The sequence below is a fragment of the Euprymna scolopes genome, chromosome 14 (assembly GCF_053919585.1).
Source record: "Euprymna scolopes isolate OS-2025 chromosome 14, ASM5391958v1, whole genome shotgun sequence".
In the NCBI taxonomy this organism is placed as follows: Eukaryota; Metazoa; Mollusca; class Cephalopoda; order Sepiida; family Sepiolidae; genus Euprymna; species Euprymna scolopes.
The window spans coordinates 86151557-86167695 of NC_136495.1; the positions used below are offsets into that span (position 1 = coordinate 86151557).

At 34.6% G+C, this 16139-nt stretch overlaps 1 protein-coding gene across 5 annotated transcripts in view; it reads right to left on the reverse strand.

The window, feature by feature from the left end:
* Nucleotides 1–16139, reverse strand: part of LOC145293143 (vacuolar protein sorting-associated protein 18 homolog) — a 326884-nt gene that overhangs the window by 205757 nt on the left and 104988 nt on the right. For all 5 annotated transcript variants that reach the window (XM_080139563.1, XM_080139561.1, XM_080139559.1 and 2 more), the window contains exon 10: nucleotides 12024–12122. In XM_080139563.1, the coding sequence (XP_079995689.1) occupies nucleotides 12024–12122 (99 nt within the window). The remainder of the gene's footprint in view (nucleotides 1–12023; nucleotides 12123–16139) is intronic.

The window sequence follows — 16139 nt, forward strand, 5'->3', positions numbered from 1 at the left end:
ACTTTGGATTTAACGAACTAAGCATACAACTCTCTCGCATTCTTTATTAATCTTTTACAGTGGTTGCTGGCAGTCCTAGAATCGGCTCCAGTTTCAGTACAGCTTCCTGTTTTTCCTTGGATCCTTGGAGGCAATACTATCTTTTAAAAAATTTCTTCTCTGTATGATGTGTCTTTACCCTCCTCTTCTGATGAGAAGCGTTTGGCTTCGAAATGCCATGACCTAAAGTGGTTTCCCTTTCCTGAAATATTGTAGTCCCTTTTGAACTGAAAGCATAATAAAATTTAATTGTAATTTTTTATCCTTTTGTTATTTTAACTTATTCTATAAAATTAGTTCATATTTTTTAAATGTATTTATAATGCATTTTTAACCATGTTTCTAAACTCCCATTCTTATCTGTCTGCTCCCCATGTTATACAATAAAAATACAATAATCAAATTTTGTAAAGGGGACTGGCATTAAAAAAAAGGCTTTAAATATATTTAAAATTTAGACCATCCCTTAATCTGCCTTTAAAAAAAAAAAAAATTTATTTTATTGTATCATTTTATTCCATTTCTATATTCTGTGCTATCTACCCACTTGAAACTATTTTCCCAGATTTTTCTCACATGTCATCTTGTTTGTAATACATTAGTAATAGTTAGCAATATATGTATATACACAATAAAAAAGTGGAAATATGCATCTGTTTTCTAGCATTTATCACCTTTGGTAAACGAGTTTGTATGTTTTAAATTATGAATACAGAAATCGAAAATTATATCATTTCAATTAAATAAAAGAAAGAAGTATTGAAATCAAAGCACAAATTTGGCTCTTAAGGCAGATCCTCCCTCCCTTCCTCTTACTGCTCTCAAATAAATGCTAATCTTTGCACCCTGATTCATTCCACATGGAGACACTGGTCTTTTAGCTACACCAACATGGGTTATTCAAAGAACACCAAATTAAGTGCATCTATCTGTGTTGTGTGGAACTTCTTTATGTAGATCTAGTCCCACAATTTTTTTTGTTTTCTTTGCTTTATATTCTCTTACATATTCAAATTATTATTAATATCTTATTTACAAACAAATTAGTTGCTAGAACAGATTGGTTTTATCACAGTACTTGAAAGATAAAATTTCTTGTAAATGTTGGTGGGAAATCTATCTCCAATCCCGCGCTTATTTATGTAGAATAAAAACTTTAAAGTAAGATACTCAATATCTTCATCCATGCGGCGGCACAAAAATACCTGGTGTAGAAACCAGGAGCATGGTTACCCCTCTCAGTATGATAGACTTGTAGATCTTGTCAGGTTATTTTTCATGCATGTCATTAGTAATAGTTAGCAATATATGTCAAGACACAATAGAAAAATTGGAAATACTCATCTGTTTTCTAGCATTCATCACCTTTGGTAAATGAGTTTGTATGCTTGAAATTATTAATACAGAAATCGAAAATTATACCGTTTCAATTAAATAAAAGCATTAAAATCAAAACACACATTTGGCTCTTAAGGCAGATACTCTTTCCCTTCCTCTTACTCCTCTCAAATAGACGCTAATCTTTGCACCTCAATTCATTCCAAGTGGAGACACTGGTCTTTTAGTTAGACCAATGTGGGTTGCTTGAAGAACACCAAGTTAAGTGCATCTATCTATCCGTGTGGTGTGTAATCTCTTTATGTAGATCTAGTCCCATCATTGCTTTTTTCTTTGCTTTGTATTCCCTTATATATTCGAGTAATTATTATTAATATCCTATTCATTTATTTTAAAACAAATAAGTTGCTAGAGCAATACTTGAAAGATACAATTTCTTGTAAATGTAAGAAGGGAATCTATCTCTAATCCTACATTTATGTAGAATAGAGAAAAACTTTAAAGTAAGATACTCAATATCTTCATTCATGCGGGGGCACAAAAATACTTGGTGTACAACCAGGCGCATGGTTACCCCTCTTGGTGTGATGGACCCGTAGATCTTTTCCAATTATCCATCTAAGAGAAAGAAAACTCTGATAATAAAACTATAAAACTGGCGGAGGGAGGCCTTCTCGGGCATGGTCGACAACCTTCTTGGAGCTGGGGACTCAAAGAAATTCCTGGTTTGACAAACCTAACTTGCTTAAGGAGTATATAGGCTGCCTATTGCCAATTTTCACTTTTTTTTTGGTCTATTAGCCAGACCAGAAGTACAATACCAGGGACTCACCAGAGACACCTTGTGCTTGATCTTGTTTTCTGAGTAGGACATTTAACACTGTTCCCCTATTCCCTATTTTAAATTTCACTTTTTTCTCTCAGAAACTGAGAAAATTGGGTTTGCTTGCATATCACTTGTGTTCACATGACTTATTTGGGCCGTTCTTGTCTGAGTGGTTGAGGGTAACTGATTGACAGTTTGTCTGGCTGCTGTTTCCGACTGACAGTACAGGGGCTCTAACTCTTTGGTAATGCCATGACTGACTGCTCTGTCATCAGTTGTATAAGATCAGGATAGTTGTCGTGCATAGAAAAGGACCTTGCTGCTATATCTGGTGGGCTTTCTTGAGACCACAACTTCTAGATAGGTTTCAGCTTATGGGCTACTGTATGTATAATTGGTGTCAAAACCATCCCACTTTGCTCAACACTCTTCCCCTAACCTGACATTAAACAAAAATGTAATGAAATGACAACCCAAACAAATATCACAATAAAACCAGACAACCACCCAAACAAAACCAATTTGCCTCCACCCTTGAGGCTTGCTTTCACAAATATCCGTGGGCTTAGAGGTAATATAGATGATGTAGACTCTTACCTTTTAGTAAACTCCAAAGATATCTTAGCATTAAGTGAAACAAACTTACACTCTTCAATCCCCTCCAACTACTTTAACATGATAGGATACCTCCCTCTTTGCTGTAAAAATTCGGACAGATATATGCACGGACTTGGAGTCTATATTCATAGCACCCTCCCTTAAACTAGAGAGAAAAATCTTGGATCAGATAACCAGGCTTTTATGTGGTTTTGACTAACATTTCATCACAGCATTAGTTACATATATTTTCTCTACCGTTTTTCCTCAAGTCAAGTCAATCATGTCTCTGATAGTATAGATGCAGCACTCTCCTTAGTAACACCCAAATACATGCGTTTGGTGACTTTAATGTCCACCATAAAAATTGGCTTGGTTTCTCAGGTTACACAGATGGAACTGGATGCTCTACTTATAGCTTCTCTATAGCTCATTCTTTCCAACTCACCTACCAGATCGTGAACCTCAGCAGGTTTCACTTCTAGACCTATTCCTCACCACAGTACCTGAGGATTGTGTGACTAATGTCCACAGTCCACTTGGAAATGCAGACCACATAGTGGTATCAGTAGACATCACATTTAAATCCCAACCTCAAGATTAGGAATCATTGCTCAAAACAACCAGGCTGATTGGGAAGCTACTAAAGAACACATCAGAAATGTCGCATGGACTGATATCTTCTCACTTCCTGCTGAACAGTGTGCCAATGAGACAACTGAATGGTGCAAAGCAGGCATTGAAGTACATGTTCCCACACGGAAGTAATATAGCAAGCCCCACTCACTCCCACTCACTGCAGATTCTGCGGCTGCCATTGCACAAAGACAGCATACATTTACGTCATAAGTCAAAGACAAATAGGCAAAATTCGTAGATGCTAGAAATCATTGTAAGAGAGAAATAGCGACAGCCAAAAGAAAGCATGCTGAAATAATCAGGAAACGCATAGAATTGTGAAAGATAGGAACTCGTGATTTCTGAAAAATCTATAATAGTGAAGTGAATAAAGAACAATCAGTAATTCCTCCACTGAGCAACAACCAGAAGGTTGCATGCACAGCAATGGAGAAGGTCGAACTGCTTGCTCAGCAATTCGCCTCCAACTCCACCTTACAGCCAACCAACAACTCCCTCCCAAATTTCCCTGTGCGGACTGAAGCCACATTAGATGATGTAAAAATCACTCCTTCTCATGTCTGCAATATCATAAAAAACTTAGACACCTCAAAGGCCTGATCTCATCCCTGCTATACTAATAAAGAAATTAGTAACTGAGCTAGCCCCCATACTTTCCAAGCTCTACAATAAATGCCTTGCTGAATCTTGCTTCCCTAATAGCTGGAAAATTGCCTCTGTGGTACCAGTGTAAAGGAATTCTGGTGAAAGAACAAACCCTCTCAATTATCGCCCTATTAGTCTCTTCCCCAAAAACCTTTGAGACCTTAAGCACTAGTCCATCACCTTGCAAAAACAAATTGTTTCTCTGACAAACAGTATGGATTCAGGCAATGTCGTTCTACTGCATATATTTTCACATTCATCTGTGAACGCATTTACCAATATAAAGTGGATAAAGTGGGCGAAGCCATAGTTGAAGCCCTTCATACATCCAAGGCCTTTGACAAAGCCTGGCACAAAGGGCTGCTAATGAAAATTAAATCGTATGTTATAACTGGACGTATACTAAATATAATTAGATCTATCTTAGAAAATAGAAGCATACAGGTTGTCATCGACGGATACATTCAAGCAGCATAACATTAATGCGGGAGTGCCTCAGCAGTCGATCCTTGGGACCATCATTATTCCTGATATTTATAAACGACCTCCCTGATAATATTCTGTCTGAGATGGGTATATTTGCTGATGATAAAATGCTCTATAACATGCATGAGGGAAGAATGGATGTACATAAATCTAAGACAATGGCAGAATTGTTGGAACTTCTAGACCATTATGGAAGGGGCACGCAAATGGATGATAACATTTAATGCTAGTAAAACTAAGCTGCTATCCTTTAACAATTACCAGACGTCTCTCCAACCGCCTATATCGATGAAAAATAACACTACCTTAGAATTCTACCTTCAAACTCCTCAGCCTAACATTTGCAGGCAATATAAACTGGAACGAATACATAGAGGACATTGCAAAGACTGCTGCAAAGAAGGTGGGTTCCCTCTATCGAGCTAGAAGACTACTCACACCATTTGCCCATGCATGGACTATTGTTGTCACATCTTGGCTGGTGCATCTTTCACTAGCCTCTGCTTCTTGAATAGGGTCCAAAAAAAAATTGTCAATCTAATTAGTCCCACTTTATCAACCAAACTCCAGCCCCTGCCCCATCACCGCAATGTTGCATTTCTGTGTCTGTTTTACAAATATTTTAATGGAATGTGTTCTGATGAACTCGTTGCACTTGTGCCCCCTCATCATACATATCCCCAACAAACCCGCTTAGCAATAAGATCTCACTCCTTCACTGTTGAGGTCCCTAGATGCCAGAAAGCTTTCTATTCTAATAGTTTCTTCCCTCAAACAGCTAGACTTTGGAATTCCCTTCCTGCTACCTGATCATACTGATATGCAGAAGTTAAAATGTTACATCTTGTTAATCTTTCCTAGACATGGTCCCAAAAAGTAGCCTTTTATGTCCAAGTAGTGATATGCCTTGTTAGGGGTAGACGTAAGTAAAATAGATAAAAAAAAAATGTAAAAAATGATATACATGAAAAGTAATTATAAAATTACTACATGAATAGATGCACAGACTTGGAGTCTATATTCGAAACACCCTCCCCTTGACTAGAGAATCAAAACTAGAATTAGAGGACCAGGCCAAGTCTCTGACAGCATAGATACAACACTCTCCTTTGATTTGGTGACTTTACTGTCCATCACAGTAATTGGCTTGGTTTCTCTACTTACAGATGCAGCTGGTAGCATAACATATAGCTTCTATATATCTCATTTCCTATCAGACAGTTACGTTTCTGACACGTTTTCCAGACCAGCAAGATTAACAAGCCTCACTTCTAGATCTATTTCTGATCACAGTTCCTAATGATTGTGTAACGCATGCCCATAGCCCATTCCGGAATGCTGATCATGATATGATAATGGCTAAAATCACCCTAAATTCTCGACCCAAAGCTGAAGAGCTATTACTCAAAACAACAAGGTATTATAAGAAGGCTGATTGGGAAGTCATCAAGGATCTCATCCTTTCTTTTCCTGCAGAACAGTGCGCAAATGAGACCACTGAATGGCTCAAAGTGGCAGTTGAAGCTCATGTTTCCACATGAAAGTTCTATAGCAAACCCCACTCTCCTCAATGGTTTACTTCTACTTGTGCAGTTGCCATTACTCCAAGGCAGCATGCATACCACAGATTTATGCGACATAAGTCCAATACAAACAGACAAAAGTTTAGAGAAGCTAGAAGTAATTGTAAATAAAAAAAAAAGCAACAGCTAAGAGAGAATACACCAAAACCACCAAAAAACACACCAAAGTGCAGAAATTAGGAATTTGTGATTTCTAGAAAATCTACAACAGTATATATTGGGCAATAATGGGCAATCAACAATTCCCCCACTATCCAACAAATATGAGGCTGTTTGCACGGTAACCGAGAAGGCCAGTCGGTTTGCTTCAAACTCTACATTGAACCCAGCAAACTACTTCCTCCCTGATTTTCCTTTGCGAACTGAAACCACACTAGATGATCTGAAAACCACCCATTCTCAGGTGCAGGATATCATAAAAAACCTAGATACCTTAAAAGGATGTGGACTTGATCTCATCCCGGCTGTACTATTAAAAAAAAATGCTCCACTGCACCAGTCCTCTCCAAACTTTACAACAAATGCCTTAACAAATTTTGCTTTCCTGACTGCTGGAAAACTGCTTCTGTGGTACAAGTTTACAAGAATTCTGGCAAAAAATACTGACCTATTAAATTATCACCGCATTAACCTCTTCCCTCTCTTCAACAAAATATTTGAGTCCATAATTAATCAAGCTCAGCCTTACAGTTGCTAAACTTCTAACCGATCAACAATATAGATTTAGGAAGTCTGTTCTGCCACAGATATCCTTGCTGTAATCTCTGAACATATATACACTGGACAAAGCAAGGGAGGATAGGGCTTTTGACAGAGTATGGCACGATGGTCTTCTCAGGAAAATCAGATCATACGGTGTTACTGGATAGAATACTTAACATAATTAAATCCTTCTTAAATAAGAGAAGAATCCAGGTTGTCCTCGACGGTCGTACATCTAAACATTATGATATAAATGCAGGTGTACCTCAGGGTCGATCCTTGAACCTTTATTATTCCTAATATTCATAAATGACCTTCCTGATAAAATAGTTTCTGAGATGTGTATATTTGCTGATGACACCACGCTCTATAACTAGCAATACACATGAAAAAATTTAAATAGCTTAAAATATTTCAATATTGGTATATATAAAAAGAGTTTGATAAGCTAAGAAAGAATCTTTTTAAGTTTTTAAAATCCAATTAAAATCAAGGAATTTGCGTGTTTGGATATTTTCCCCTCTTTAAGACCATATGCGTTTCGTCACATTTTTTGCACTACTTTTTCAGTAAAAATGCTATATCTTTGTTAAAACACAAGACTAAGCAATGTAATTTGCCATATAAGTGTATTTTTGTGTAAGGAATCTGAATATGCTATTGAAAATCTCCAGAATTGAATGGTTTCCAAATAATCTGCAGTAAATGCACATAAATATGCTGCAATTGCTTAAAAATGCCATGTATTCATTAAAAGAAAAGAAATTAGAGAACTCAAAGTTTAGTTGTAATGCATTTTATGTGCCAAAAACTAAAATCGAAATCTAGGATTGGATAAAAATGACTATATTGCAATATTTCTTTGGTATTATTGTAGATTAATACCTTCTGTTACCCCTCCCCATCTGACCACCTCTCCAAAATATGTGATTCTATCTTTATAGACAATTTGCATGTGAACAACTTGAAAAACTTTAATAAAAGATAAACAAAAATTATTTTAGAATTTAATGTAAAATGATTTCTCATTTTGAATCATTCAAGCGTTTTAGGGCAGTTACCCCCCCCCTTTCCTATGCTAGATAAATCTTGGGTGTTTTTTTTTTGTTTGTTTGTTTTCTAAAAGGTGATTATGCGTGGTTTTAAGAGGGTCTTTGTGCAATTATGAGAAGGTAGGGAGGTTGCCACTCTGACTTTCGGTTAATGATAGGGCTAAGGAAAATTATGTGTGAACATCCTGAAGACGTTTTTTATGCTTTTCTTTTTACGTTTATATGAGCTCACAGAGGAAATTTGTTTAGTGGGGAGCTCTGCCACTTGTACTTAACGTTATTGTTAAGGCTAAAGGTTTTAGGAGGAGGCTTGCCACTCGTACCTAGGATTAGACATAGAATTAAGCGAGTTTTTTTTTTAAGAGGGTGTTTGATACCCATTGTGAAACTTTAAAGAATTATGACAAAATGTTATTTAAAAAAGTGACGTCCCTCTAACAGAAAACATGATGCTTGGAAAAACATCAAGTATTTAAATTCTATTTTTGTCCCACCTATTTAAATATAAAAAAAGAAACAAGTTTTTGCTAAAGCTGACAAATTGTTAAAAAATTTTGAATTAATGTTATTTTTATTTTTAATTACATTTCATGTCCTTTCCAACCGTTGTTATTTTTTAACTGAGCACCTCCTACAAATATTTAAATATTGATTATTTTTATTTTCTTTTATTTTTAATAATCGGGTAGATTAGTTTCCATTCGATAATAATTCACTGAAAACATTTTTTAAGGGACGAAAATTAGAAGTGTCACCGTTCATAATTGTACACGTGAACCAAAACATATTTCACATTTTTGTTTGTTAAAATATTTTAAAATTTACTACTACCCAATTTTTAAAAATATTTGTATGGTTGATAACAAAATAGCTCTAACTGAACATGTAAGAATTTTTTTTTATAACCAGATTTTCAATTGAAAAAAAAATAGATTTTGAATAAAAATAAACAACAAAAACAAACGTCAGTTTACGCCATGTTATCGCTGCTACTACTATCACTGAAGACTTGATTCAAATTCATAACGATTTTTTTGGATATTATGTTTTTAAATTGCTACGTACTACTAGAGAAAACACTGTCCAATCATCTTTTTAACGAATAAACATAGTAAAAAGATTGTTTTATTTAATAGTGAGTGTCCAAAGAAAATTTTTTTCAAAATTTTCAATACTCATCATTTCGAAATCTTTTTTTTAACACAACAAAAAAACGAGTCATCAAATGAATTCCGGACACTCGAAATTATTAAAAATGACATCTCTTTTGGGTAATTTCCAAATTTCATTAAAAAATTCACACGGTACGAATGTTTAGAAAATTTTACAAAATCTTACCAAAAATGCTATTTTATGATGTTCACATTTTTATCACTTTATTTGCTTAAAATTTTAAAAATATAAAATGTATGTTATTATTTACTAATTCATTTGAAAGTATATTCATTTTTTAACAAAACGGTGGTATTTTGAAGACTTAAAGTGCTTTGGTTTTTGAAATATGACTATTTTAGCAGAAACCCCTTGAAATCTGTGATTATCCAAAGCGTTTTAATGGACATGTGTATTGCTACTATAACAGGCATGAGGGGAAAATGAATAAATATATATCTAAGGCAATTGCGGAAACACTAGAGGAAAACCTCAATCTGTATTGGGATGAGGACAAAAATCGATGGTCACATTCAATACTGCCAAGACTAAGCTTGTTTCTTTCAATAATTACAAGAAACCTTCTCAACCACTAATAGCTATGGCTAAAGATACATTACTTGAAAGTACTTATTTAAAACTCCTCAGCTTAATGTTCACAGGGAACACATACATTGAGAGCATTGCCAAGGCTGATGTGAAGAAGGTGGTCTATCTCTACTGTGCTAGAAAGTTACTTTCATCTGAGAGTATCCTGTACCTCTATAAGGTTGTCACATTTGGGCTGGTGCATATGCTACTAATCTCTCACTTCTGGACAGGGTTCAAAAGAGAATCACCAACTGAATCTAAGCCTGAACTGTTATCTAAGCTTCAACCCCTGTCTCATTGATGAAATGTTGCACCCCTCTGCCTGTTTTACAAGTGTTTTAATGGTGGATGCTGATGAACTAAAAGCACTTGTACTCCCTTGATTTAAATACCCCGTCAAACAGCAAGGTCCTACTCCTACACAGTAGAGATCCCTAGATGTAAGAAAGCCTTCTACTGTAATAGTTTCTTCACCAGAATTGCTAGACTCTGGAATTCCCTCCCGGGTTCCTGCTTCCCCAACTGTACTGACATGCAGAAGTTCAAGTGTAATGTAAACAGACATCTTGCTGCTAAACTCCCTACATAGTATCCTTGCAACATGTCCCTAAAGTTAGCCCCCTACATCAAAGTGGTACTGTGCCTTGCTTGGGATGACAATGTAATTAAAAAAACACACACACATTATATATATATAATATATATATATATATATACATACAGGGTGTCCACAAAGTTTGGCTACATTATGTAGCCAGACTTTGTGGGCACCCTATATATATATATATATATATATATATATATATATATATATATATATATATATTAAGTAATGTGATTGATAATTTAAAATTTAAAAAACAAATTATAATCAAATTAAAAATCAGTTTTTTTTTAATAAATTAAGTTAGACTAATTATCCCCCTTGCGCCCTTTTATTAAAGAAAATATGACTAATTATCCCCCCTTGCATTATGCAATTATACAAACAACATTCGAAATATAAACCGTGGCGTCTTTAAATCAAAAGTACGCTAACGGAAATAATTTATTGCACGGGCGTCCCCCTTTTAAAATTCATCATTCAATAAGGTGAAAAGCTATAGCAAACATCACATATGAGTATTTTAACCATAGCTCCTGATTTCAAAAGGCGAAAAACTAAAAGGTAAATTTCTGTACCTATATTTTTATGTATAAACCTGTATATCTATGTATATGCATGTATGTGTCTATTTTTTTCATATATATGCATGTATATATTTGTAATGTTGTACTTAAAGCAAACTTACAATTTAAATTCAAATTTATATTTTACTCTATTTCTTTTCTATCTCTAACCCATATTAATTTTCTTATCAATTTTAAATCCAAACCTTTTATTTCAATTTTTTTCAGATACATCTGCATTACTTTTAATGCTAGGTTTATTTATGGTGTCTTTTAGATTTAATAAAACCCTTTAAAATTTGCTGATGAGGAGACCTTGTTTATTAAAAACTATATGTAATAATTATTGTCCGTAACTTGATGTCTACCACAATAAAAACATGGTTTTCCGAAACGATCGTACAGATAATTGATTTTGTTGTTGTTCCTTCTTGTGAAACTGATTTTTAATTTGATTATAATTTGTTTTTTAAATTTTAAATTATCAATCACATTACTTAATATTGAATTAGCTCTAGGATATTTACCTATCGAGCTTATTATATATCTAAATTACAACGAGCACTTTTTCTTCCCTGTATTTTAATGAAACTAGTGATTTCACTGTTACATTGAAATACACTCAGCTCTTTAGACTATTGTTCTAATCTCCTTTAAATTATCTATATATATATATATACATATATATATATATATATATATATATATATATATATATATTGATTTTTGGAAAACTCAAGGGAGAGAACTTAATATAATTGCATACATAAACTTCCCTTCAATGTTTATAAAATAATGTGTTTTTAGGTATTTATTTTTGCAATAGTTAAGGGGAAAAAATAACATTATTATATGTGTTTAAAAAAAAGTTACACTTCTATTCCAGTTAATAAGGGAAAATGACTCCAATGTAACACTCTTCTTGGCCAGAATAAGTATTTTGAGAAAATATTAAGTGAAATATGCATTCATGCCAATAATGTAGTTAAAGGAAAAAAGAAATAAGCTTGTACAAATCAAGTATTGACATGCAAGACAGCTTTGACTTTGAAAATCAAGCTTGTTAACTATTAATATATACAGCTTTAAATTCCTTTTTGTTATTGAGATTTTTGTTTTCCTAATTACATAACTCGAGATATAATAATCTATATTAAATATTTAATTTTAATTTAAGGGTGGAAAAATATTATATAAACTTACCAGCCATCCAAGCAAAAGCTTTAGCTTGATTTCGGAAAGTAGGAGAAAACAATCGGAGTTCACTAGTCCCAAACTCATAAGGAAATTCTAAAAACTCCTCTGAAAAAGATAAAAAAAATTTAAATACAAAATAAAATATAAATTTTGAATTGCTTTTGTTTATATATATATATTGATTGATTGATTGGTTTTACGGCATATCAACCTATGTGGTCATTTAATGCCGGAGTCCTTTTTTTTTTTTTTTTATTGGGGGGGGGGGGATGACTTTTTCAGCCTTTCCTCCCTTTTTTTATAAAATTGAACTAAGAAATTAAATGTTGTATTTATACATGGATGTGTATATTTGGGTGACTTTAAATTTCCTTAAATTTTCTTATATAAATTTACTTAGGTATGCTAGAATATTTGCTGAGTTGACCTTTTCAAAAAGGTCTTCTATATTGCTTTCTGTATAATATAATTTTCTAGTTGGGGCAAGGTCATCACACCCAACTAGGATATGTTTTACTGTGAGTGTCTCCTGGCATGGGATGCACTCTGGCGCCGATTTTCCATTTAGTATATAAGAATGAGTAAAGTTGGTGTGTCCTATGCGCAGCCGAGTCAGTATCACATCTTCTCGGCGTGATCTCTTGATGTCCGGACATCGTTCCTTAAGTTCAGGTTTGATTGAGTATAATTTGTTGCCCTCTTGCTGACTCCACCGCAGTTGCCATTTTTCCTGTATGTATGCTTTTATCTGGGGTCTAAGATCAGTATGTGGAATCTTAAAATTGTCAGTTGGAAGGTGAGAAGATCTTTTTGCAGCTGTATCTGCCCTGTCATTGCCTTTGATCCCCACATGGCTGGGGATCCAGACAAGGATAATGTTTTTAGTAGTTGAAAGGATATTGATTTTTTCTATTAATTTTGTTGTTAGTGGATTTTGTTGTTTTTGATTTTGTATAGATAATAGGACTGATAGAGAATCTGTGAGAATGATGAAGTTTTTGGTGGTTTCCTCTGAAATTATGTTGAGTGCTAGATCGATAGCTATAGTCTCTGCAGTGAATATAGATGCTTCATTTTGAAGATTTCTCTTCATTGTGGTTTTATGGTACGTTGCTGCACATCCAGTGTGATTGTTGCTTTTAGACCCGTCTGTGTAGATAAAGGTGTAGTCTGAATATTGTAATTTTAAATGTTGAAGTTCGTCGTGGTATTCAATAGTGTTTGTGGTAGATTTGGACTTTTTGTTTAGGTTCAGTTTTATTTCTACTTGTTTCATGGTCCATGGGGGTGTTTTAGGCAGTATGAAGTTGTGAATGCTGGAGATTGGAATTTTCGATTCTTCAATGTTTTCCTTCATTCAGAGCCCGAAAGTTTTGATAGTTTTTCTTCTCATGTTAAAGAGTTCTTCATATTTAGGATAGAAGGTACATTGGTATGCAGGGTTGTTTGGGCAAGACTTCAGTTTCAGTAAATATTGAAGGGCTAACTTTTCTCGCCTTAGATCTAGTGGGGGTTCGTGTGCTTCCGTGTGTAGACTGTTCACGGGGGAAGTTCTGTATGCTCCTAGGGCTAATCTTAGGCCAGTATGGTGAATAGGGTCTAGGCTTTTTATATATGATGTTCGGGTTGATCCATATATGAAACAACCGTAGTCTAGCTTTGAGCGGACTAGTGCTCTGTAAAGTTTAAGGAGTGTTTCCCTGTCTGCACCCCAATCGGTATGTGCTACCACTCTCAAAAGATTTACAGCTTTGTTACATTTTTTTTTCAGATAGTTTATGTGTGGGATGAATGTTAACTTTTTGTCAAATAAAATCCCTAAGAATTTGTACTGGTCAGTAACGGGTATGGGCATTCCTTCCATGGTTAGGACAGGATCATTATGCATGTTCTTTAGTTTGCAGAAATGCATGCATTTCGTTTTTCTTTTGGAGAATCTAAATCCATTCTCTTCCGTCCATCTCATTACTTTGTTTAAGCACAATTGAAGCTTCCTTTCTATTATAGATATATATCTAGATCTACAGCATATTAGGAAGTCATCCACATATAGGGAGCAATCTACCCCAGGGTTAAGGTTTTTTACAATGTTGTTAATTCGGATACTGAACAGGGTCACTGACAGAATACTCCCTTGAGGTACTCCATTCTCTTGTTCTTTCAAGTCCGAGAGAGCTGTGCCAACCTTTATTCTGAACCGTCTATTTTTTAAAAAATTTTCAATAAAAATTGGCATTCTGCCTTTTAGTCCAAGCGCCTTCAGATCCCTTGTAACACCGTACTTCCACACAGTATCGTAGGCTTTTTCCATGTCAAAAAACACTGCTGTTAAATCTTCCTTCCTTACAAAGGCTTCTCTGATGAAGGTTTCAAGTCTGACTATGTGGTCTATTGAACTTCGGTTTTTCTTGAATCCTGTTTGAAATTCTGTAATAAGATTCTCTGTTTCCAGGAACCAGATTAGTCTTTTGTTTATAATCCTTTCCATGGTCTTACAAATGCAGCTTGTTAGAGCTATTGGCCTAAAATTCAATGGATCTGAGATGTTACTTGATTGGGATTGGATGTTTGCGTTTTCAGATTTGGGGATTGGTATTATTGTGGCCTCTTTCCAGGTCTCGGGTACGTTTCCACTGGACCATATAATATTGAAAATTTCAAGTAGGTATTTCATTGAGGTTTCTGGAAGTTTTTTGAGGATTTCATATGGAATTTCATCGGGCCCTGTAGCTGTGTCATGGGATTTGGTTAGCGATTCTTTTAATTCAAGCAAGGTAAGAGGTTGGTTGTATTTTTCAGTATTTTGTGATTTAAACAGAATTTTCTTTTTCTCTTCCTTTTCTCTAATCTTTTTGAATTTCTCTGTTTGTCTGTCACATGATGAAATTTTTGATAAATTATCTGCCAGGTTATTGGAAATGTCTTTTTGATCGGTGTATATTTTGTTGCCTTTAGAGATGTGGGATATTGGTGTACTACTACACTTTCCTTCTATTTTCCTCATCATGTTCCAAACTGTTTTCGCCTTGGTATTCACATTAATTTTGGATATATAATTTCTCCAAGTTGTTCTTTTGGATTCCTTTATGATTCGTCTGGCTTTTGCTCTGTTGTTTTTGAAGAAATCCAGATTTTTGCTTGTTGGATACTTTTCGAATTTTCTCAAGGCAGCTCGTCGAGCTCTAATGGCTTTTCTGCATTCTTTTGTGAACCAAGGTTTGTTGTGATTGTTGGTTTTGGTTGTTTTCGGTATGGTATTATTTGCTATGTTTGTGAGTGTTTTAATGAAGTAGTTCAAATGGTCATCTTCATCATTCTTTTCGATAATTAATTGGTTTTTGCACTGTTCCTGGAAGTCTTCCCAATCCGCTTTATGTAGGTTCCATTTGGGTGTTTTTTGTTCAGTGCTAGTACTTAGACTTTCCAGGATGATTGGGAAATGATCACTCCTACAGGTGTCATTGTGTACTTTCCAGTCATAGTCCATATATATGGAAGGATCACATAAGGTAAGGTCAATGGCGGTGAAAGTACCTGTTGCTGGGTACATATAGGTGTAGTTTTGATTATTAAGGAGGCATAGATTATTTTTATTTATTATGTTTTCTATTTCTTTTCCTTTTTTATTTGTTTCTTTACTTCCCCATATTACATTGTGACTGTTGAGATCTCCTAGTAGAAAAAAGGGTTTAGGGAGTTGTTTTATTAATTGAGTTATCTCAGTTTCGTTGATTGTATCTTTTGGAGGGATGTATATTGAGCAAAGTGTTATAGTTCTATGTAGAGTCACTGAAACTGCAATTGCTTGCAAGTTTGTGTTTATATTTATTTGTCTTTGAGGGACTTCATTCTTCACGAGTATTGATGTGCCTCCAGAAGCTCTGTCCGTATCTTTATTTATGTAGTTGTAAGATGTGTAGTGCTTTATGTTGATGGTATTATTTTCTTTCAGAAAGGTCTCCTGTAGACAGAGAAGTGCTGGGCTCATATTTGTTATTAATAATGTGAGTTCATTTTGGTTTGCTTTTATCCCTCTGATATTCCATTGTAATATTTTGTTCATCATTTGGAATTGTGTTCAACTTCCATCGTCTCCAATCCCTCAAATCTATTTTCTGTCGG